The sequence below is a fragment of the Buteo buteo genome, chromosome 16 (assembly GCF_964188355.1).
Source record: "Buteo buteo chromosome 16, bButBut1.hap1.1, whole genome shotgun sequence".
Classification (NCBI taxonomy): domain Eukaryota; kingdom Metazoa; phylum Chordata; class Aves; order Accipitriformes; family Accipitridae; genus Buteo; species Buteo buteo.
The window spans coordinates 5,225,276-5,249,794 of NC_134186.1; the positions used below are offsets into that span (position 1 = coordinate 5,225,276).

General features: G+C 47.3%; 1 protein-coding gene across 1 annotated transcript; it reads right to left on the reverse strand.

Annotated features, from left to right (window-relative positions):
- Positions 1-240: 240 nt before the first annotated feature.
- On the reverse strand, positions 241-22,801 carry YTHDF2 (YTH N6-methyladenosine RNA binding protein F2). The gene is made up of 5 exons (XM_075047630.1): positions 22,514-22,801; positions 22,121-22,145; positions 21,646-21,725; positions 15,781-17,367; positions 241-1,165 (listed from the first exon to the last, which is right to left on the reverse strand). Exons 1-5 carry the CDS (start codon positions 22,538-22,540, stop codon positions 1,142-1,144), a joined length of 1,743 nt encoding a protein of 580 aa, XP_074903731.1. The 5' UTR covers positions 22,541-22,801; the 3' UTR covers positions 241-1,141.
- Positions 22,802-24,519: the final 1,718 nt, after the last annotated feature.

Sequence of the window (24,519 nt, forward strand, 5' to 3'; positions counted from 1 at the left end):
AAACCAATGCCAATGTGCCAGGAAAAAGCCCTGGTACTGTGCCAGGACTGAGCTTGGGATGCCCAGAGACAGGTCACACCACCCTGCTTCAAACCCAGGGAAAAACCAGACTTCACTCATTTTACAGTATTAATATAGCAGCGAACCCCTGAGCTGCTGTGCAGAGGGGAAACAATGAGATGCACGTCCTTGCTACGCCATGGACCGGGCAAGCGCTGAAAAGGGAGCGGCAGACAACAGTGATGCTCAACAGGATCTCACGTTTATTATTGAGAAGTGATTAATGGTGAAAAGAAAGGCAACGCCCATTCCTCATTGGCTTAACAAGAAACTGAAGAAACATATTCACTACACATTTTACAATATTTTTTTTGTCCAAAATTCATTTTCCTGTAAACAAAACAAGTTTTTACCACTGTTCTCAGCTTTCAAAATCAAATTAATCCAGACTTAATCTGTAAATCTGTATAATGCACAAGAACAGAACATTTCTTAGGACTCCTAGTACTTGACTTTTGAGTAACAAAGGGTCAGAGAAAAATGAACCACCTTTAAGACACAACCTCGTGGACAATTTCTGTTCAATTCTTCTTAGGCCAAAACCCCAACTTCCTTGTAGAATTCCTCCTCTTCCAGGCCAGGGGGGAAGAAAGAAAAAAGTTACTCCACTTTCCATGGTGGATGTTACAACTCGGTGTTCCAAGTGCAAATGTCAAAACCAGGGGAAGGAGGCGCAAGGGGGTGGAAGGAAGGGAAGCGGCGGGGTTTAAAAATCAGAGAAAAAAAAAGGCATATGCCACTTACGGACTTTAAAATCCGAAAAAACATAGTAAAAAGACAAAAAACAAAGCTTATGCTCTGAAATCACAACCAAAGCCAAAAGAAAGGGGACAGTTTTTACCTATACTCTACCTAGAAGGGATTTTTTTTGTTGTTTTTGTTTTTTTAAGTCTATGTCTTGTGAAATTCCAATACTTTTTTTTTTTTAAACTGCAAGTTTGTAAGAGTCTTTTTGAAGTCAATGAAATTAAAAAAAAAAAAAGTCCTAATTCTCTCTGGGATATTTTTGCTCTTTCTTTCTCTCTCTGAAAGATAGCTGGGATGCAATCTCTGCTGCAGTCTCTGTGGGAGGAATGGCCTTTTACTTGACACGGCCTTGGCGTTCCTGCAAAAGAAAAAAAGGAACATGTTAGCCGCGAGCAAATTTTATTCACCGCTTTCACACACCAGCATTTCAACATGTGGATCTGCGATGGAAGCCTGTCCCACGCAAGCAAAGTCCGAGAAAGAGCATTTCTGTTTGCAAAGGAGATACTGCGACTGCATATGGCTAACGTGATGACATATTACACCGCTTGGCTCTACCAGCTCATCACGTCTCCCCTTAATGAGGGCCGTTGCTACTACAGCTCTGCTCCTCTTCCTCTCTCCTTGCTCACAGCAGCATGCTTCAGCAGCGTTACGGGTCCTCCCTGGGACAGATATTGCCAGGCTGCTCCAAGCTAGTGGTTTAACAGCATAAAGAGGAACAGGGGAAAAAAACCAACCCTAACAACCAAGAAGGACAAACTGAGGAAGAATTGGTGAAAAAAGAAGTGAGTCTAGGTCAGTGCTGAAGTTTGCAGCTGCAGTCAGTACAGGCTGGGAGCGGGGGTGACAAAGCTGCCTGCTCCTGGGCACGCACCCACAGCACCCACAAGACATCTCAGCCACCGCCAGGCTGGAAACCAGCACCGGGGCAAAACACAGCTCTGGGCTGGGGACCTGGGCAGCTTTGGGAACAGGACTTGGGAGTGCTGCAGGGATCAGGCAGAGCCCCTGCATCGGGGAAAAGGGAGGGGAAGCGAGGAACAAACGCCAGGGCCCGTGACAGAGCTCTGCCTGCATCCAGCTGCTGCCAGAACAGGGCAGCCCAGCTCTCTGGGCACCATGGGTGCTGCACAGACCTTGCAGCCTCACCTGAATTCCCATGTGGGCATCAAAGTGGACTGCAGCTCAAACCTAGAGAGTACTGACTTCTGTCTCAGTCTGCAGGGACTGAAATAGCCCACAGCTACCAGCAGAACACCTGATAACTCTGAAACCTACTGATGGCATCTCACTTGCTTTGTGAACCTGTTGGTTTTTGTTTCCCACTGAGTGCCGCTACCACCCCCTCAATGTTCAGCCACATCTCTCCTCCAGCACTGAAGGAACACACTGTCCAGACAAACATTTGCGCCAAGCTGAACAGGCAACACAGGACCAAATACACCCAGGCACCAAGGGCTACTATATCCTCTCCTGTGCCAAGCACCACGTGCCACAGTTTCTTCTCTGTTAAACCCAAACCCAGCAGCTTTGTGCAGAAGTGGGTCTAGACTATCCCAAAGGGTTAAAAGAAGCTGCCCAGCCCACGTTCAAAGCGCCATTTCCAGATCATATGACACCACCTCAAAAATAAAACCTGTCAACAGCTAAAGGGCTCTTGGCTGATGCTCCTCCCTGCCTCTTAACTGCATCTTCTCCAAGCACAGGCAAGTCCCTGCAGTCTCCTGTGTGAAGGGCACTACGGCGTTTTGGCTCTGGCTCCCACACTCAGTGGTGGAACAAGTTAATTGCCACCTAAGCCAGTCCTGAGAGATGCCAAGTCCATCCAACCTCCACGGCAAAGCAACACCTGCAGTAGGTGCCCGCTGGCAGAGCAAGACAATGTGGGTTCTCCCTTGCGTTAAGGTATGTCACTGAAAGAGAAGGGACACTGTTAGGGCTCTGAAACAAATATCTGGTTGTTTCAGCTCAGGATGCTTCCCTGCAAGCCTGCTACTCTGCCAGGGCCTGTGTCCCCCGACATAAGGGCAGCAGCAGAGCTGCCTGCCCACTTCCCCCTGCCCCACATTACCTCAGTGATCAGAGGCACCTTCCCTTCCACCTCATCGGCTCGCTGGCACAGGGAGCGTGCAACCTCTGCCAGAAGCATGTAGGTTGCTTGAAGAAACAATGTCCTCTGCCATCACTGCTAAATCCAGGGAGAGCTCATCTCCAAGAAGTTTCGATCCCAGGCTAACAGCATGTATAGCCATCTATTCTTAGAAACCTTCCCAAAAAGGGAGGCCTTGCATCCAGCTTGAAACAATACCCGGGGCTTTGGCAGCCCCTCAGCCACATGCACATGGTGACCCAAGGAGGCTTCAGCTCGAACTGCTCTGCACGAGCTGGACAACAAAGCAAGCCCTATGTGATACCGTGCACAGATTGTCTTCTGGGGGGAGGCATTAGATGAAGGCACACATTCTCTTCAACAATATTTGCCCCACATAAGTCAACTTAATTCTCCTCTTCTCCAGTATGTCTGCCCAAATCTGTTGCAGGTGCTATCGGTTGCTAAAAGCCACCATTGCACAACAGCAAAAAAACCCTACCATGGTGGGAAGCAAAGCCAATCTTGAACGTGAAGTAAAACATGCGCTGCAGGGAAATCCACAAATCAAAAGGAAGGTGCCAAGCCCTGTTCCTTCTCTGCTGCCTGGCTCAGCAGCCAGCACGTTAAGTTAAACAAGGACAGATGGCAATGTGACGCATTCCTTCGGGAAGAAGCCGCAACTGCCTGAGCTAATGCCTCTGTCTTCCCGAACACAGACATGGGATCAGCCGGCTGCCAGGTTCAATCGCTCCCCCTCTCTGTCAGCAGCCAGGGTCGGCGTCCTGGGCTGGCTGCAGACGGCGGCTGAGGGTCCTGCTGGGCACATCGCCCCAGTAGCTGACCAGATGGACCCCCAATTAGTCACTTCTCCTCCCCACTGTGAAGGTGAAGCTGCTCCCAAGGCCAGTGTATGGTTAACACAGGGAGCAGGCAACAGGACCCAGCCTCAGTGCAAAAGTGACACTCCCCCCATCCCGCCTCAAAATCCCAGTGTGCCAGAACTGAAGGCACCACCTCCAAAAGAGAGGCTAGAGCAGATGTCCCCAAGCTAGAGAGGGGTCCAGAGACATGCTTGAAGTGAATATCTTAATTTCAGGGTGGATTATAGCCCAATTTTTCTCAACCTAGTCTTCTGTTTAAAACCTCCTGCTATTCAACCTCAAAATACCAGCACAGAACTACCCAATCCCCTCTGCAAACAGTATCCTAAGAAGCTTGCCACAGAAAAATGCAGCATGACATCCAACCACACCTGCTGTGGGCTCTCGAGAGGCTGATTTCAACACCTACCTTGGGCTGCCCTGCCCTGCTCTCTGCAAAGAGCCAGGCTTTAGGCACAACCAAGTCTCCATCCACCCTGGGAGATGCTGAGGTGGCCAGCCAAGAGCTCTGCCCAGCTGAGCAGGCACTGCTGAGGGCACTGCTGCCAGGGCTCGATGACAGGGAAGGAACAGCTCTCTACTAATTTCAATATTGCTTTTCTTGCTCTTCTCTGGGAGATTCACAGCCACTCTCTTGCCATCTCCTCCTGGGAAATGGGGGCAGCCAGGGCCTGAAGGATTTTTACACTGTCTAATCTGCCAGCGAAACTGCAGCAGATCCCATGAACGCATCTTGGCCCTTGGGGCGTTATGGAGTAACAAGTGAGCAGCCAAATCATAGCAAAGAAGCAAACAGATCTACCAGAACACATAGCAAAGGTTAGCAGTGTTGCAAACGTTCGTCCTTCCCGGCTCACCCTCCTCCAAAATCATGGCCTGTGGGATGGTGTAACCCACAGCCCACCCAGCTATAGGACAGCCCAGGAGAAGGCAGAACAGCATCTCCATGCACACGCTGGGCTTTGCTTTGGCATGTAGTCCCTGGAGAGGAAAGAGATTCCATCAGAAGTGTTTTATTCTCTTTGGCCGCGCTTTCATTAGACCTGGGCCATGTCTTATTGATCCACATGGGAGGAGCAAGAAAAAGACACCAGCTCAGACCCTCGTCTCCATCTATCAAACCACTCAGCAACCAGAGGGGCAGGAATACAGCAGCACCAAAATGGCTGAAGTGCAAAGTGATACGCTGATGACTAGAAAGACACATGTCATCGCTCAAATCAAGTGTTGACACCCACACATCACTGCGAGCACGCTTCTGGGCTGGCGGTGTTTAGAAGCACCAGGCTCAGACAAGGCAAGCGTGTGTAAGTAGGAGTCCTCTGTAATCATCCCGCTTAAGCCACTTCAGTCACATCACCGCTGTCCCGAGGGGGGGCTGCAGCAATGTCACAAGTCAGGTCCTGATAATAGTAATGATAGGAGCTGGAAGAGAAGGCTGATGAGAGATTACATTACCTAGTCGCACTGTGGGGAGCCAACAACAACAAAAGGCTCAAGGGTTTGGTACCGAGAAATGATGACAATAGGTGATAACGCTGCACATTTGTTCAGAAGCTCTAACCTTCATTAACAACAAACATTCCACCCCAGTACTCCTCTAGCAAAGGTAAGGATATTATTGCCACACTACAGATGGGGAAATAGAAGGCTATAATCAAAGGGAGGGCCTGGAGAAGAACCAAAAGCATGGCTCCCAGCTGTGCAGCACACAAACCACGGTTTATTTGGACCTGTCTGACCTGGAGCACAGTGTAGTAGCCTGAAGACATCAGGCAGGCCAGGAAGCAGTCTCAGTTTCAAACTGAAAAGGAACTACAAGCAAAAGACATCACTCACCCAGTAAGAGCCCTCAAAGGAACAGCAGGAGATCACTTCATTAGAGCACAGTCTATGCTACCAGTATCATTCTCCAAAGGCTGAGACCATCAGAGCAATCAAATACTAGCCTTCAGACACGCACACACAACTTTCGCTCATCAGACACCTCCCTCAACAGCCCAACTCAACCCACAACGCTTGCTGCAACGATGCGGCATTTTGCTGTTTGAATTCTCCTCCCAACCCTGCTGCCTGTCATGCACTGGATGCAACCCTAGCAAAGCAACACAGCAGGATTTCCATGTGCCTGTGTCTCTGAGGCAAACCTCTGACTTGCCTTAGAAATCAGGTGTTACAGTAGCCTGTTGCCTCAGACATGCCCAGCACAGCCTTCCCAGCAGGATCAGCTCAATGCACGGTCACAGTCAGCACAAACAACGGACGATGCATCACTTTATTATGCTCATCTGCTCTACAAACAGCCACGAGTCCTAACTCATTTACAAACCAAATATGAGGTTTTCCTATTGTCAGCATTAGAAAGCCACCAAAGTTATAGAGAAAAGCTACATCCTAGTCTGCCTACACAAGGGGATAAAAATCAGATACAGGGATCTGGTTATAGTCAGACACCTTCATCCTACCTCCCGTTCACGTAACGGAGCTCACCACCAAGAATGAAGACAGGAGATATGCAAATAAAAGTGACTCCTTGTCAGAGCAGGAAAGACCTTTTGTTTTACAGATCAACCCCAAATATCCACACAACCCCAAAAGGGGCAAACTTGCACTACTGAAAAAGCATGAGCCAAGCAGGGATGCAGCTGTGCCTGGTCAGCCCCTGCAGTTCAGACTTTGCCCCAAAAAATGCAGAAAGCAGCAGGAAGCAACAGGGTGTCCCCTGCCACCACACTGAACATCCATCGCTGGGCAGTTAGGAAGTTCTGATTTTCTCTCGAAACCCGAGCACACCGCGGCGTTGCTACACACCAGTCACCTCACCATTTAGTCAGAAGGATATGAAGTCACGGAGAATAAATAAGGAACAGCAAGATGCAATTCTTCAGGTACAGCTGTAAGCCAAAACATGCCTTAACATCAGGGAACTTAAAACACCACAGTGGCCATGCACTTTACATCAGACATTGAATTTCCATGTCAGAGCAACTAGCTTGGGGTGAGGGGTAAGGAAGACACTAAGAGTGCCAGGACTTGCCCCCTGCAGTGGGTTTTGTACAAGCGAGGTGGTCCTAGCTGTCAGATACTGACAGGCATGCCACTGTTCTCTAGCATCTTTCAAGGCACCTTTAAAACTGATGCAACCAACTGCAAAGAAGGAACCTCTTCTTGCTTAAACATCACATTCGATTGCACGAATAAAGCAGCCCAATTCCCATAAACATTTATAACTACCCTCCCATAGAGAGCTGCGTCCCACAGGGAAAAACTTGTGCAGGAAATAGAATGGTGAAAAAAGCTAACAACAAACATGAATATTTTGAGCAAAGAGCAACACAGAGCCTGGAAGGACTCCCAATGGCATTCCATGTGAGGACGACTGGGCTCCCAACTAGGGACTGGCACTGGACTTGCTGGATTTGGAGCACAAGTAAAATAATGACGACACAAGTCCTTTCAAGTCCCTGAGGAGGAAGAAAAATCTTCCTTATCTGAAACCAGAGTCTTTATTCTTCCCCATCACTGCAAGGGATGAGAAGTTTGCCATGTTTCTTTTTGCAGTTTGCTAACACTTCCCATTTGGGCAGCTGAATCTCCCCACTACAGAGAGGGGCACTTGGCTTTGACCTATCTGTCCACACCAAAATCCTCACAAAGCAGGGAAGAAAGTTAATAGCATGGACGAAAAGTAATGGGAATGGTTAGTGTGAAAATTTAAGCAAATAGCATTGAAATACTGACAGCATTTACCAGAGGCTCACTCAGAGCATCATGTCACACTTTTGACCTACACCAGATACAGTAAGGGTTTGTCTTGTTTTTTTTTTTTTTTTTTAAACACACTAGCATTCCTTCTCATTTGGGTTTACATGAAATGTGTTTCATGATGTTGGTTATCTTAAATCATAGCTCACGCAGCAAGTATTAGCACTGGAAAACAAGTGCCACATTATTCTTTAGAAAAATGAAGGACCCCCACATTAATGTTTCAAAATCTTCACTGCTGTAGAGTTAATAATGCCTTTGTGCTGTCCTCTGTCACTCTATGTGAGCGTAATGCCAAGGACTGAATGATCTTGTGCAGAGAAAACCTGTGGAGCTTCACTGGAATTTGTGGTTCCATGTATTCATAGAAAAACTAGAAAAAGGAGTGAATAATAAAGTGACAAAGTTTATTGATGATACAAAGCTACTCAGGGCAATAAAAATAGCAGCCAACTGTGAAGAAATGGAAGACTTTGTGAGAAAAAGCAGCTGAACATAACAGTAAATTTGGTCTGTCTAGTTTAGGTAAATCAATGACACACATGGGAAAAAAGCACTGTCCTAACTCCAAAATGACGGGCTCCAAACTGACCATTAACAATTGGAAACACGAGCTCAGGGTTACAATCTATAGCTCCAGGAAAATGCCTACCATCAAGAAAAGTAAACATAATTCAGAATAGATCAGATCACTATGCCTTTATACAAACCCAAGCTGCACCTCTATCCTGAACAGTGCGTAGCTCTCCTCCTCTGTCTCTACGGGCATTGCAGAAGAACTGGAAAAGGGTCAGAGAAAAACAACAGGGATGAGCAAAGGACAGAAGGGTTTCCATCTGCAGAGCTACCATGCTCTAGCTCTCGAGCCTGGAAGAGAGACGACTGTAAAAGCAGAGCAGGCACAGAGAGGACAGGGAAATCTACTGCTCACCACCTCTTCCAGCACAAGAACTAGGGAGCATCACATGAGGCAGACTCAAAGCAAACCAAGAGGATGTGTTTCTTTACCCAACACATAATTAAGCTGAAGAACTTGCTGCTGCAGGATCCTGAGGATGCTCAAGGAATGCATCAAAATCTTGGGCATGAAGAGAAATCATAAGCTATTAAAGACAAAGATACATCCTCTGGGTCAAAGAAACTCCTGAGCCACAAATTGTTAAAGGCAAGGAAAACCTTCAGAGATGCGTAAATATGTGTCCTTACACCGTCCTTACAGGCATTTGCTCTTGACCATGTTATTGTTTAGCTACACACAGAGCTTTTTACTTGGAAAAAACCAGCAAGGATGCTTGAGCAATGTCTCTCTACGTGTCCAGCAGACCTGCAGATCTTGCAGCCAAAGGAGATGCAACATTAGACTACACAGAGTTATGGCCTGACCCACTACAGTTGTTCTTGTGTTTGCCACCAAAATACTACCTCCATCCCAATTAAGGCAGAAAAAAATACTTCACGCCACAAGAAAAACACACCACAATATTCTGTATTATGGAAGGACAAGAGGAGATCTATTTGCCTACTTCTGTCAACCATGAAGAGCTGAATTCACAAGCTCAAGTAAAAGAGCCAACACTCCCTATAGCCATTTATGTGTACCCTCATTTTATTGCCACTTGAACACAAAGCATTATTCACTGGAACACAGTTTTATATTTCAATTTTTTTTGTTTCCTCCTTTAAACATATCAAGATCATAGCACTCAAATCAGCTGAACCTCACATCAGGCTAGCCTGCAACAGCCAAAAGGTTGATGATCAAGACTTCACAATTTCTTAAAAGTTTGCAGATGACAATGGGAAATTCTCTTAAGTCATTTTACAGGAGAGGGCATCACATTACAAATAACAGAGCCGAGAAAGCAGAGCCTTCCCTGTATGTACAGATTCGCATAGGGAAGGAAACTAAAAGTGTGGTTTCTCCCCCCCCTAAGATTAGAAACAAAAGATGGAGCTTTGGGTAGATTTTATCTAAGTCTTCTAAACTGGTATTACATTACAAGAAATAGCTCTGCAGTTAACCACAATAAAAGAGAGCTCAGCATTGTCCTCTTAATAAAAAAAGTAGTAATCATATGGAACCAGAAATGATTCCAAGTTCATTTCCAAGTTCTTGCTGAAGGACAGCTTACAAAATCCAAACGCTTCATTATTAACTGCTCAAATGCAGTATTACATGACTTACACGTCAATTAAAAAGCCTCACACTGGGCAGCTAGTCACTGGAAGGAGCTACAATCAACTCTCTATCCCAGTCATCAGCTTGGATAATGACAATCCTTGTTAACGGAGACCTCCCTGGGTAACTTTGCCACAGTAAAAGCAGGGTGGCACTGTTCTAGCTGGCATGCATCCAGCATTTTGCACCACTAAGCAATTAGTTTATTAACTCACAAAGCCCTAAGATAGTACAATTACTATCAGGTACAAACAAGACCATCCAGGAAAACAAGTGGACTCTAATAACTGCGGCAAAAACGATCATGCAGTACAGAACAAGAAGCTTCCTAAACAAACACCTGTCACATAACACTTTACAGGAAATAGAAAAGAAGAAAGCAACTTCTTTCAGAAAAAACTCTGTTGCAGAATTACATTTTCATTAGGAACAAGTGAGGAACATTGCACATGAAGCTATTCTTGATGTATTGCATACATACAAGGCTCATGTATCAATGTACTTCAACAGTTTTCCTGGGATCCTAATCAGTTTTCAGCAATGTCTTGTGACCCACTGCACTTCTACACCAGACAGAAATCCAGGGAACTGAAAAGGACCGTGCCCTTGTGCTTTCACCGAGCAAAATGGCTGGCAAACACTTATCTTCCAAGGAAAACTACTTTTTCTGGAGAAGCAGCTGTTAATAAAATAACCCGAAACACAAGGCCTGTGTCAGTAGCTATTAACCTCAGTGTCAGTAAGTTAGTCAGAACGCTTGGGAGAAAAAACAAAAAAAGCCACCACTGCTGACACCTTACACACTCCCTTCTCACATACCAAACCCTCCACATTGTTTCTAGGGAGTTGAAATTGCATGTGTGTGGCTCGCAAATTCAACTGCTGAAGGAAGAAAACCTTTTTTTTAATTTAAGGCATTCATTTGAAGTCATTAGTACATTCATTGTGAATGCAATTAATTATTTATAAGAACGATCAGTTCAGGGTATTCTGCAACTTGGAGCTGAAATCACCCAGCCAAAGTGAAGATACTGTGGATGGGAGAGGGCATGATGCTTTACCCACACCATGTGGGCAACAAGTGAGTTGGGAACAAGTTCACAAAAACAGGAAATGAAATAAACTCCCCCTGCTCAAGGCCATACCTGTAAGAAGCGCAAAACCTCCTCACTGCGTATGGCCCGCACTGCATCTGGCCCAGTGACTAGAAAACAGCTCTGAATCCCACTACCAGTCCTCAATAAACAATTTTAAACAGTGTATCTAGACAGCTCCTTAAACCAACTTCAACAAGTTGACTTTAAACATTTTGTTTTATAACACCATATTTTATTATTTTATAATATTAACAAAATGCTACATTAGAATACTGTTTTAAAGACTGCTAACAAGGTATTAACAGTGAGAGGCAGGGCTATGAGGCAAGTGCAACAGGCTTACTCTTCCAACACTCAACTTCCACTTCACTTGCAGTGAAATGGCTCCCAGCTGCTCCCGTTTTACAGATGAGGAAACAAAGTCCCCTGTCTTACAGCAGAAAACAAGCATTAGGGCACCAGCTAGATCTAAGCCTTCCCCTCCCATTTTCTCCTGCCTTTAAACAAAGCTAGAACACAATGAAAAATATGCAAGAATGCACTAAGTGCTTTGTAGTGCTGTCTTAAAGATATCATAAGAACAAGGCACTCCTTATGTCAAACAGCCAGTACCAAACTCCTAAAATAAATAGTATGGTTTCTGTTTCCTCTATTACAGGCCAAATATACAAGCACGGACACACATGTACAGAATTTAAAAGGCCTGGAAATAAACTGAGAGAAACTGTGTACACTGCTGAACAGTGGAGGGTATTCGCAGCAAGGAAATTCTGTCTGGTGCATCAATCAATTAACTTCACTATGGCCAGGATCTGGAGCAGAAAGAGCAAACAGCCTTGGGATCACGGAATGAAAAGAACTGCGATGTGCGAGTGCAAGCCATGTTCCCTTCCTGTCATAGGAAACAGTTGGCTTTGCCTGGATATGCAATATCCAGGAACCAAATCTTATAGTCAGAAACACTGTTTGGATATGGATATGTCCTGTTGGATATGGTAAAACCAAAGCAAATGCAGCACTAGCCAGGATGACCTTAACAGTGGAAGAAAAGCGCTAGCCCATCCTATAGGAAATATGCTCTTTCCTCCCCTCTGAGATTACAAAATAGAAAGAAAAAAAAAAAGAGCATTGCAAAATACATTGGAAAGCATTTCTTTTTTACAGCAACTGTGAAACAGTCTGCTAGTTTCCAATAGGCTCATATAACACCACTTAGTTTTCTCTTAAATCACATCTTCTAAGGGGGGCAGTGACACTTGCCACTATTAATACTCCTTTAACCCGCAGACAGTGTCAGCTGAGACACAAAGCAGCACATTTCTGGAAATAATAGCTCCAGTCTGGCAAATCATGCCTTTCCGTTTCAAGGCTAGCATACCTCAGCATGAAAAAACCCACAAAAAACCCACCCCATCCTGCACAGCACATCCTGACTCAACACCGACCAAAGTCCCAATGCAAAGTGTCTCTTATCAACTGCAAACCTGACAACTGAGCACTCTGGCCCTGGAAGGGACAGGACAGGACTGGTTTTCATGGGATAGCCTTCCCCAAATCCCTGGAACCCCCAAGTAGCTGAGTAACCCAACCCTGGGCAAGGCAGCAGGAAGAAGAACCAAAATAAACTTCTCTTACGAGTTTACATTCATTGCTGCAATGAACACAAACTGTTAACCTTTCATGTACAAGCGGATCGCTATCCAAGATCTTTACACTGAGGTCACTGCAACATTCCTAGAAATACAAGTATATTACTATGTGCTAGGGATTTTGTTGTTGGGGTTTTTTTTTTGGTTTTTTTTTTTTTTTTTTTTTAACACAGATAAAACAGTCCTTACAGGGAAGAAGTTGGTGACATGCTCTGCCACAAAAGCAGCTGTTATGTGTTTCAAGAAGTCCTAAACTGCTTCAGGTAGGATTGCACTGGGAGTCAGCTTCATTATTTTCAGCCAGAAGAACATCCAAACCTTTTAAAAAACTGGATTAATAGAGCAAAAGCAAGACACTCGAAAGAAATGGAGATTAGTCTCTGATAACAAGATGGGCACAGGCAACAGAAAAGGACAAGCAAGAGCATGATTTCAGTGTTTTCAACACTGAACAGTTTACCCCCCCTTCACCAGCCAGCGGGAAGAGCACAAACACTAAGCATTTTTCCTATGATTTCTTGGAACTATTTTAGGGAATTCTGAAGTGACTCTAACAGTGAGAAATATAAAAGAACATTCAAGAGTTCCCAGACTTTCACAAGAGCTCGTCCATCTGCTCGGATAGCAAGCAGGAATCAAACTGCAAATCAGACAAAGGTTTAGGCAAGTTGAAGCCAAGTGAAACAATTACAGCTTGCTATAAGTTCAAAACAAGCCAAACCTTGAGACATTTAAGCTTCAAGGAACAGGAATGCAGAATATTAACATATCGCCGCCATCCAAAGACTGGTGGCAGAGACAAAGAGCTGGTAGCGATGGGATTTCCCTGACACAAAAGCAGCTTGACAGACCGCAGGCAGGGAGCTGCGCCACCGGCTGCTACCAGAGCAGCATTTTAACTTTCCAGGGCCTCAAGTCTGGTTTCTGATATATTTTTTAATCCAGGTGATTACCCGAGATGCTTCAAAGCAGACATAGCATGGCTTGGGCTTTTTTTGCCACCCACAGTCCCAGGGTAGCCATCAGCATTCACTCCAGGAAAAAAAAAAAACCACCCTCCATGAGCAGAAACGACTGCTTCTCAATGAAACCATGAAAGAGCAGTTACAGAAACCTCAACCATCTTCAAGGCTGCGTCAGCAAGCAATCGAGGAGGTCAAACTGTTGCTTAAAGAAAGACCAAGTCACTTCCTCTGTGCCGGATGTTACAGGGCAGGGGCCCTGAGCATGCAACAAAGAGTGAGTCAATGGTAAAAAGCCAACACCAACTGTATATCTACAAGACTCCCTCCTTGCCTGTGAATTCCAGAGACATATGACTGAGTTCCCTCTCAAAGAATAACTGTTTTCCTAATCAACCGCTTCCGCAATGGAGTGCCACACTGAATCAACTCGAACATCATTTAGAAAGGAGGCGCTGGCGCATTGAACATCGATCAGCTACCGTTTCTGCTTCTGACCCTCATACACTAGCACGTCTCAAAGAAATTGAAGAAAGCAGGGGAGGAGACTTCAAAATGCAATTAGAAAGATGAATAAAGATGGTTTACAGTTTTAAGAAAATTGCTAAGCCACATTTTTAATATCTTACTGATTTTCAGGCATTACAAACAACTTGCAAATGCAGCAGCTTTCCAGAAGAGACCATCAGTCTGTCTACTTTTCCCCCAGCCTTCTCCACTCTGTTGCTCTTCCTTCTGCTTGCTACCTGCTTACATTTACCCAGTATTAACTCTTCTCATCATCCAAGCCCCACCTGCCCTCCAGCAACATTGCCCCCCCTGCCCAGCATTCTCCCACTGTGCCAAGGCCTGCCTCTCTTACACTGCAAACTGTTGCTTCCTAAAGTCAGATCTGGAGCATGTGAGAATTCCCACTTCCTAAGATGTCCTGCACAGACTAGGTTTCTGATCGCATTCAAAATCTCAGTTAGTAAAAGAGAAATCACCACTTCAGTACAGGCTGGATACCAAGTGGAACAATTTTACAATGTGAAGTCAAGCAAAATATTCAGGTTCTCACAAAAATCAAGTTTATACCTCCACACCTTGCAATGTATTCCTCCCTTACAGATTTTCTTCAAGCACCGTTAAGTGCTAGGGTAACAGCCGCAAAACGTGACCACCTTTGTGTATGGGTGATGCTATTTATACAGACAATGCTCCAAGTAAATTATATTAAAAATTAAAAACTGCATTCACTGTCACAGTGAGCAGTTGCAGCTCCCAATTCTGTTCTTCAACAGCTGGGTGGAAAATACCCCATTGCTGAAACTAAAGAGATCATCAGAAAATTTGGCAAACTACCAGAAAGCTGTGCTAATGCTAATTTGTAATTACTATTTTGATCAAATAGGAGCAAGACCCCTATTGTGGGGAAGGTCAGCCACAGGTGACTAACACAGCTGTATCCAAGTAAGATTCAAGGCCCACTGGTCACTGAATTTTGGGCAGAATTTTCAATTAGCAATCCTCCCATTAACGAATCAATGGTGACAGCAAGCTTTGAGCCAACAGACCCAAGTGGCAAGCCGGCACAGCTGCAGGCAGGTGGCAAGCACAGCTCACATGCCAGGCTGCTGGGCAGTGCAGGCAGTGCCCACACAGGCGACAGCCCACCGGCTTCAAATACAGCCAAGCTTGCTGCCAAGAGGAACAGAACGACCCACTCCGCATCCGCCAGAGAGAGGACAAGTAGTCATGGACTTAAATTGCAGCGAGGGAGATTTAGGTTGGGCATTAGACAAAGCCTTCTAACAGGAAGGATAATTAAGCGTAGGAATAGATTGCCTGGGGAGGGACAGGAACTGCCGTTCCTGAAGGTTTTACAAGTGGTGGGAAACATCTGTCACACTGACCCCACTTTGGGTAGGGGGTGGATTAGGCAGCTATTCAAACACCCAGCTCTGTTTTCTAACAACTCCCTGAACCCCCCACTGATCTCCTACTTTAAACTGTTCTGATCCAGGAGCTGACAATAGCACAGAAATAAATTTTGTTTAGAATACAGCACTCGGGGAAGGCTGAGATTTAGAGCAACCAAACGGCAGTCGACTGCAGGCAGGGCCTGGGCAAGCCTCCTCACACCGCTCTGCTGGGGTGCCAGCACCTGTTTCCACCCCAAATCGGGGCTGCCATTTGGGTAGCGGGTTCCATGTGCGAGCACGCAGCTAGCCAAAAGGCAGACTGATGCCCACCAAGCTTGCTCACAAGCCCATGGCTTCAGGCCCCAGATTTAGTCCAGCACAAGGCAGCCCTCCTCCATGTCCTGCCCTGCAGGACTTTGCCGAGACAGACAAACAAGTTACCTTTTTAACATTTTCCTCCTCCTCTTGGCGTTTCTCATAGTGTGAGAAGTCATCAAAGATGGAGGTGGTGTGCTTGTAGGTGGCAATGATTTTCAACACCTGCTTAGCCTTTTCCAGAGGCACCTCCTGAGTGTCCCTGGAGTTGGTCACTGGTTTATTCTCGTTGTTCTCTAGGCGGATGTGTCGCAGCTGACTGTTGGGAACGTCCTTCACAAAAATCCACCTGACATCAAAACGTCCCTTCCACTTGTCCTGGGACCACACACCCGCACACGTGTTATAGTCCACAGCAGATTTCATTTCTGCTACTCCGCAGAAGTGACCACTACCGTTGACACTGAACAGTAAGTAAACGGGGCCCTTCCCATTCATGGAGCGATAGGCGGCATCCAGTCTCTTGTTGCCATGCTCTGTACTGCACCAGATGTTATATTTAATGGAACGGTGGATATCGTCCTCAGAGTAACTCTTAATGATGAAAACCCGGCCATGTTTTGGGTTCCAGTCAAAATCCTTGGGGTTGTAGTTGTTGATGGATCTCAACTTCTCCAAGACCGGGTGAGGCTCTGAAGGAGCAGAACCAGAACTGGCCTGAGACTGTCCCACTCCATTACCATCGACTCCGTTTTGACCGAACCCATTGCCACGATTACGAGGGGCAACCCAGCGGGTGGGCTGAGCCGCCTGCTGCGGCACGGGCAGCTGGGCTGGCTGCGGTGGCGGCGGAGGCAGCGGCTGGGGCTGCTGCCCGCTTGAAGCCTGTGCCACCGGTGGGCTGTTATTGATCTGCTGACCCACGGGCTGGGGGGACACCTGGGCTGGCTGCTGACCAATATTCTGAACTAAGGCCTGCGATGGGGCTTTTGCCACCGGCCCTTTGTTATCCCAAGTTCCAATATCCATGTTATGTTTTATTGGAGGTGGTGGAAGACTCGAACCTGCAATGCCATTCTTGGTCTTCAGCTTGGGCTGCTGCTTAGCTGGTTTACTAGCGATGTCAGCCCAGGAGGTCGGCTTTGGAGGAGCAATAGTAGCTGGAGGCAAACTGTTAGATGCCACGATATTACTGGTAATGGATCCGCTACCGACAGCTGAACCAACGACTTTTGGGACACTGCTTGCAACATCTGTGCTGCCCAGCTTCAGAGCTGCCATCCCTTGGTCAATGGTGTTCATGCCAGGAGCCTTGTTCAGAGTCTCATTAGCAAAGGCAGATTGCCCATCAATCATGGCTCCACCCAGCGAGCTAGGGGCATAGGCATAATTGCTACTATAGCCAGAGCTTTGAGTGGATTGTCCCTGAGAACTGTTATTCCCCCAAGCTGAAAAGTCAATCCCACTTGGAAAGAAGTTAAAGCCGTGCTGCCCGAGAAATGGAGTGCTGCCAAGGGCCCCTGGCTGCCCGAACATCGCGTCTGGGAGAAAGTGAGGCTCCCCGTTGCTCAGCTGTCCGTAAGAGGTTAGGTAGGGCATGGGTGGGTCACCCCCCGTAGACCAGGCAGCTTCACCTAAGGAGTAGGAGAATCCAATGGAGGGGCTGTAGTAGTTTGGTAAATAGGAATCGGACATTGCAGTGTATGCATTATTCTGGAAAAAAAACACAAAACAACAAACCAAAAAATAAGCACTGAATAATTAGAATGAGTTGAACAAATTTCAAGGGACCAGGAATAAAAGCTATGCTAGACTTCCCGTGCCCCACCCCTCCCTACCTTAGGGCTGGGCAGATAAACAGGCCCAGCCTTGAAACACCTCCTTTGTTACAAGTGCTCTAAAAACGGTTTCATTGCCAGAAAGATTAAATACAAAGGCTTAGCAAGCTTCCCATGCTGAGATGGGAGCGCATTGTGTTCCTGATGCATGATGTGGGACTGGACACTGGACTGCCCCAGAGCTCCTGCTCAGGCTATAAAAACAGTATCTTACCTAGCATCCAAATATTATCTTCTACTTTTTGTAGCTGCTACTGAAGAGGGCTTTTCTTGCCTGTGTACCATACTTATCAGCCCTTATTCTGTTGTCTGAGGGAGGACTTGGGAGAAGGATGCAGAGAAGTGGAATATGGAGGAAAAGTCCAGTGGAAGTGTACTGCCAAAATCATCAATGTCCCTAATTGCCTTCCTTAAACTGAACTACCCACGAAAACAGTTTTATCCCCACAATTTAAAGTTTCAGAGCTCATAATACTCCAAGAACTTGCAAAGAAACAGGGATTTAAAGCCTACTCAAAACACAAATTGCTCCAGTGCTGCAGGCACATACTAAAAAAACACCTGAAAATGAGGAGTAATCAATAGGGTTTCAATAGGAGCCTTTTATAGCATGGTGACAGCAGCTGCTTAAGAAAGTAGGCTTCAAATTCAGAGAGCAAAAAAGGCTGCTCCATGCCTTGGTCTCCCTTTGTAACATCCAAGTAGCCTTCAGGTTACAAAAACAAATGCCTAATTTTACAATTAGGGAACTCTCAGACATCACCAAGATTTGCTTACATGAAAAACATCTGTCATTTTGCATTCAAACCAACGCCCCCTCCGGGGAGCGGTTAAAGCCACGCTAATGGACATTATCATCCAGTAATTTGAACCTGTGTGCAGACAGCCTCGTGCTATACAGCCGTTTACATGCCAACCCAATGCAGATGAGATGAAAGTCAGATTCAGTTCCCATTTAAAAGCTTGGCTTGCAGCAGGCTCTACTCCATTTTTCGTTGAATCATGTTTTCACGTGCCAAGTGCAGCTCCCGAAGGACTTCATGCCATACTGAAATCTATGGAGGCTCTCAAGATGGCTCTGGCACCCTCCAGAAATAGCTGGTTTGCCTCTCCACCTTCCACCAAGTTAAAGGGAAGCAACAGGTTTGGGGCTAACACAGCCCCAACTTTACAACAATTAATAGGAATTATATAACACTGTTTTCAAAGACAAGGTTTGTTTCATTGAATAAAACAAAAAAACTAAAAAGCTTTCTGTGGTACTTCATGGTGTGAATGCATGAAAACTCAGAGATGCTCTCTCCATCCTTTCCATTTTCCCAAAGAAGGGGTCCTAAAAGCAAATTAACAACTAAACTAACTCTTATCCAGGGTATGGTTTTACTAACTGAGGAACTCAGTCCAGCTAAACCCAAACCCATGAACAAACAGTCTTTAGGGCTCAATCAGTCCAAAAGCACAAATACTGACACTGACTAATTTATAAGGCAAATGAAGGAACTTAAAAAAAAGAAAAAAAAATTATTATTTTGAACAAGCAAAGTCTCTTCAAAAGATAATCCCCTCAACTATAAAAGTAACAATACACTCTCCTGGAAATTAGCTTTAATGGAACATAAACATGCCGGCCCATACCGAAAACCTGAGCCCAACAGGCAGAGTAATGGTTTCCTCTCCACAGGCTTCTCCCTCAAAGCACATGAAGCACATTACTGTCAGACTAAAACTTGTCTCCTCAAAATATTTTCTTACATGCCATTGTGTGTCTACCTTCATGAGAAATTTTAACTTACTCTGTATTAAGCTGTAATGTGTAGAGTGTTCACCAGCTACACTCATGTAGTAAGGAGGGAGCACAGGAGTTAACAGTTGAGCACTGTCAGCTGAAAGCAGATTTAAGACAGGCTCGCTGCTGTTCACTACCTGAATGTCTAGAACTATGCTTCACTATCAAACACGCCACCTCGCTCTGCTACCCTGCCCTCGCACAACTGACACAGTTACTGATTAGTATGCAAATAAAACTTCACTGGCTTTTAATTCTTTCCAATGACTAAGACTTTTTGTACAGTTATTTCCTCAAATTCACTATTCCTCTTCACTGCAGACAAGAACCAGGGTTTAAGCTTACTTATTGTTGCTGCTGAACTTTTGGTTTTTAAACTGTTGAAGAATCACTTACTGTGTATCTGAGCTTTAAAATACACAGTAACCTAACTTACTTGGCTGACAAGCTAGCAACAGTCGCACCTGAAATAGCAACTCCTGAATGAAAAGCCATGAAACTTTACAACCTGGTTACCTCATGCCTATGTGGAAAGCTCAGAAAGCAATTTCAGAAACCACTTGCCTTACTCTGCGGCAGTGGGCTGCATTTAATTAATTTTCCAGAGCCATATCTGTAACTCCCTTTCCCATCTTCAGAAAAGAGGTGCACGCTTTGATACCTTTGTATTTTTGAGCCTGGCTGGTTGGCTCAGCAGAACTGTGGCCCTCTCCAGACTGAACCCTAGGGTTTTGTTTTCTATTACACAGAGTGTGAAAACATGGATGAGAGCTGACAAGCAATACAGCACAGTGAGAAACTGACATAAAGTTGCCCTAAAGTTTCATTCAAAGTTAACATGGTGGTTTTACCTCACTCCTGCTGAATTTCTAGAGCAACAGCTCTGCTCTACCTCCTGGGGCGTGCTCCAATCACTTCCTTATTTTTAAAATGTATTTCTACCAGTGTGACACACGCAAAAAGAAACTAAATATTCAGAAGTTCTTCATCAAACATGCAAAATAGGGTAAAATATCATGTTGGTTCTAACATTATACTAACCTTCATTCTCTTTAGGAGATTTAAATAAACTACACTTTGCAGGAAATACATCCACATTCAGAAGAAGGAAGCTGGAAATTGGTGATATTAATTTCTGGGACAGAAAAACCTCATCATTAAGTGATGGCTACTATGAAAGTAGCTAGTTTTATTCAAGACTTGAGAAAGTAATCACACTCTCTCGCCCTATGCAGGTCAAATTTAGGCTTTTAACTTTTTAGGGAGCTGAATGCAGCTTAATGTTATCTTAATGGACAGGTGGAATTCTGAAGATTATGAACTACTGACAGGAACTTAAAGAATATTAAGCCTCATATCTTTAGCACAAACTAGGAAAATACTTGTTGAAAATTCAACTGAGACAGAAACCTGTTCTTGTGTTCCAGTAAAACATGCATCACTGTTATATGAAAAAATAAATATAGTGACTAGTGAAAATGATCAAAAAAATACAGAAAGGGAGAACCAGAACAGCTTATGCTTACTAATCACAAGTGGAAAGAGAAGCCAAGAGAATGAACTAACTGCTCCAGTCTTATTACAGATGTTTATCTATAATGCTTACTTGTACCATGTAATCAGCTGAACTCCATCTGTTATGTGTCACTCTCTTACCACTCATTAAGAAAAACAAACAAAAAATAGTTAACAGTGGACCTAATCTTAAATAGAAAGTTAAGAGGAAAAGTATCTGGAAGTCTGACTCAGGAGCTGATCACAAGCTCTCCAGCTCAACTTCTAACTCAAGTTCTAAAAAGCCTTAACAGCCTTTATCACATGTGTGTTCTGTGGGTTTTTTGGTGAAAAGCAGAGAAAACCCCATGACATGCATTTTCAGTTTACTTGTTGGAGAGATAAGAACATTGACAGTAACCTCCAAAAACCCTCAGAGCGTAACTGCATCGTGTGAAGCAATTTCACAATGCAGTGTAGTGCATCTCCTCATACGGTGTAAAGAGTCAGAAACCAGCAAGGAAACAAGGTCATAACAGTAAAACTGAAAGAGCAGAAATGGTAACTTCAAGACAGTTACACTGTTAAAAAAAAAAAAAAAAAAAGAGCTGAACATCAAGTGTAAGAAGTCCTTATACCCTCAAAAAGTTACTAAAACGTTTGTACCTCACCCACCACAATCTAACGGCATTCAGCGTTTTCTGCCTGGAGAAATGTGTGTATAAAATAGCATATTACAGTACAGAAGCTGGCAAACATCAAACTGCCATCAGTGGAGATGGGGAAACGCGCAAGGACACCTTCATTAGAGAGCAGCAGGAAGCCCCTGGGGCTCTTGGTGCTTCCTGCCTATTAGCAGGTACTCTTACTCACCGGCCGGGCCTGGGGACTCAAGTAGGGTTCAAAGTCATCATCATTTAACCCATCCTTCTGATGCACGGATCCGTTTTGCACTGAGGAAGAGATGGAGAGCGTTAGAAAGAACTCTGCTGGTAAACTCGAACATTTGCCAACTTAAAGTATTTAAAAACAAACCTTATAACTAACCCCTCCTAGTCATAGTGTACCATGCTTAGCCCAGCAGAGAGTGGGAAGACACTTCACCACCACACAAACACTCTTTAACCGCAAACTTTCCCCAGCCCCAGCAACGACCATGGGCTTCACAGCCCACCGATTGTTTTTCTCCCAGCCGCTCCGCTGCGTAAAGGCACAGAGACCCGAGGACGTGCCCAGCAAATTTCGGAGGAGATCCTCCCCGTCCCTCCCCCGCGGACACACTCCCCAAAGACGCAACTCCGCCGGATCCCCCATTTCCCAGCCCTCCCCGCCGCCCCCGGGCTCTCACCTTTGTTGCCTTGGCCCTTGGGTCTCTGGCGCGGCGGCGCGGCATAAAAAGAGAGAGGGAGAGCGGTGAGTCAGGGAGGGAGAAGCGGCCGCGAGTGGGAGCCCGGCGGACAGCGGGGGGGGGGAGAGGCCCGGCCCGGCCCGGCCCAGCCCGGCGGGGGGAGGCCCGGCCGCGCCGCAGCACAATGGAGGCGCGGCCCTGAGGTGTGTGTGTGAGGGGCTGGGCTGCGCTGAGCGGGGGGGGGGAAGGCCGCGGCCGCCGCCCGGCCCGGCCCGGCCCGCTCCCCCCGCCACTAGGCCCCGAGCCGCGGCCTCGCCTAGCGGGCCAGGCCCAGCACCGCGAGGGGGGCGGTGGGGTGTGGGGAAGGCCGGACGGTGGCGGCGGGGCTCCTACCTGCTCCAGGAGGCTGCTGGCCGACATGGCTCCGCGGCGGGGCTGCTGGCGGGGCGGGGTGGGGCGGGGCGGGGCGGCGGGCGGCAGCGGCGGCGGCTTTGTCCGGGGCGCGGGCGCGGCGCGGCTGCCTGGCGGACTCCGACTCGCCCGCGGCGGCTGCCTGGCTGGGGCGACGCTCTAGCCAACCCCCTTCGCCTTTCCTTCCGGCCCCGCGTCTATGGCCCAGGCCCGCCGCCTCGCGCCCACACGCGCTCCCCGGGCCGTCACGCGGCTCCTCGCGCGCGCGCGCGCTCCGCGCTCGCAGGCACAATGGCGGGAGCGCGGGGGACGGGGACGGGGCGGGGGGGGGAGTTGAGCGGGGGGGTGGGGGGGGGGTGGTGAGCCGCGGTGCATGCCGGGCCGGCGGAGGACCGGCGGGATCAGCGCCCCCTGTCGGCCGGGCGTGGGAGCGCAGGCGGCGTGTGTGTGTGGAGGGGGGGCGCTCTTAAAGGGCCAGGCGCCCCCACTGTCCGGCTGCGCTTTTCCAGCAAAAAATGGCAAATCCGAGGCCCGGCTGCAGCCCCCCCCAAGCTCTGCTGTGTCACACCCCGATATTTTAGCTTCCCCCGCGCTCAGGGCACAGCCCCCAGCCCAGCACCCCAGGGGGTGCGGGTGGGGGGGAACCGGGGGTCATCGCAACCCTGGGGACCCCCCTCCCCGGTCAAGGGGCTCCCTGGGCCGCGACCCCCGAGGGGCCGGGAGCGCAGCCTTTCCCGGCCAAGAAAGGGGCACAGCTCGGGCAGGGGTGGCAGATGGAAGGACCTGCTGTAAGCCCAGTTTTTTTTTTGGGGGGGTGTCCCCCCAAAGGACCTCGTCCCTCCCCAGTGAAGGGGCTGCCTGCATGGGGCAAGCCGGAGGGGAATGGAGTGAAGGCTGCTGGACATGGAGGGAGGTGGACCCCTGACCCAAAAATCCATGGGATCTGGCTCCCACAGCTGTTCCCCCCCAAAACCTGGACCGGCTGCGAGCTGCCACCGCCACCTGGCTCCGACCTCCATCGGAAAACCGGTGGGATGCTTCCCGGCCGAGGCCGGGGGTCGGAGCAGCAGCGACCACCCCTCATGGCTGCGGGCAGAGGGATACCTGCCCGTCCCATGCTGCCTCCAGGGTGACGGAGCCGCCGCCTTTCACATACCCATAAATAAACCATTCAAGAGTAGTTCAATTTTTCCTTTTAATGCAAAAAAATAGCCAAACACATCTTCCTTCCCCCTCCCCACCCGCCCTCCCCAGGTGTGTTTCCTTTGCTGTTGTTTTGCTTAATATTTCCAGCCAAGCAGCTCCCTCCCCTCCCAGCCCTCCCGAACCTCCGCAGCTGTAACAGCACCCGGCGCATCCCCCCCTTCCACCTTCCCACCGTGGCGGAGCCCAAAGGGACCTCTGGCCACGGAAAAAAAAAAAGAGGGAAAGAGGGAAAACGGCGGGGCGCACGTTATTTCAGCAACGTGCCAGTTCTAATCCTGCCAAGAGATTACAGGAAGAAAGAAGAAAAATACAAAAATAAAACCACCAAACAAGTAGCGACAAGCACGGAGCAGCTCCAGCACACAGTGTAAACAGAAGCTGCCCCGATCCGGAGTCCAGCTCTCCCGGAAAGCAACAGCACAACATGCTTTGTACACCCCGAAAGGTCCCTGCAGCGCTGAGCAGTGAAGGGGGAGGTTGTAGTTTTAAGCTCGAGTTGATGTTTTTTTTTGCCTTTATTCAAAAGGCTGAAGTGATCTCGGAGTCTCCAAGCGGCGTCTGCAGCACCGAGCCTGGCCAGGCGGGGAAAGGGATGGGGGAAAAGTGCCACGGGAAGAGGAGGGATTGGGATACAGGGACCCCAAGACCGGTGAGAGTAGGTCCCAGGGCTTTGCAGCTGGGAAATCTGGACAAGGGAAGGGAAAGAGCAAACAAATACAAAAAAATATAGATATAAAAACAATTTGTGTGGAGGAGGAGAATATGGACAGTAAAGGCAGGGT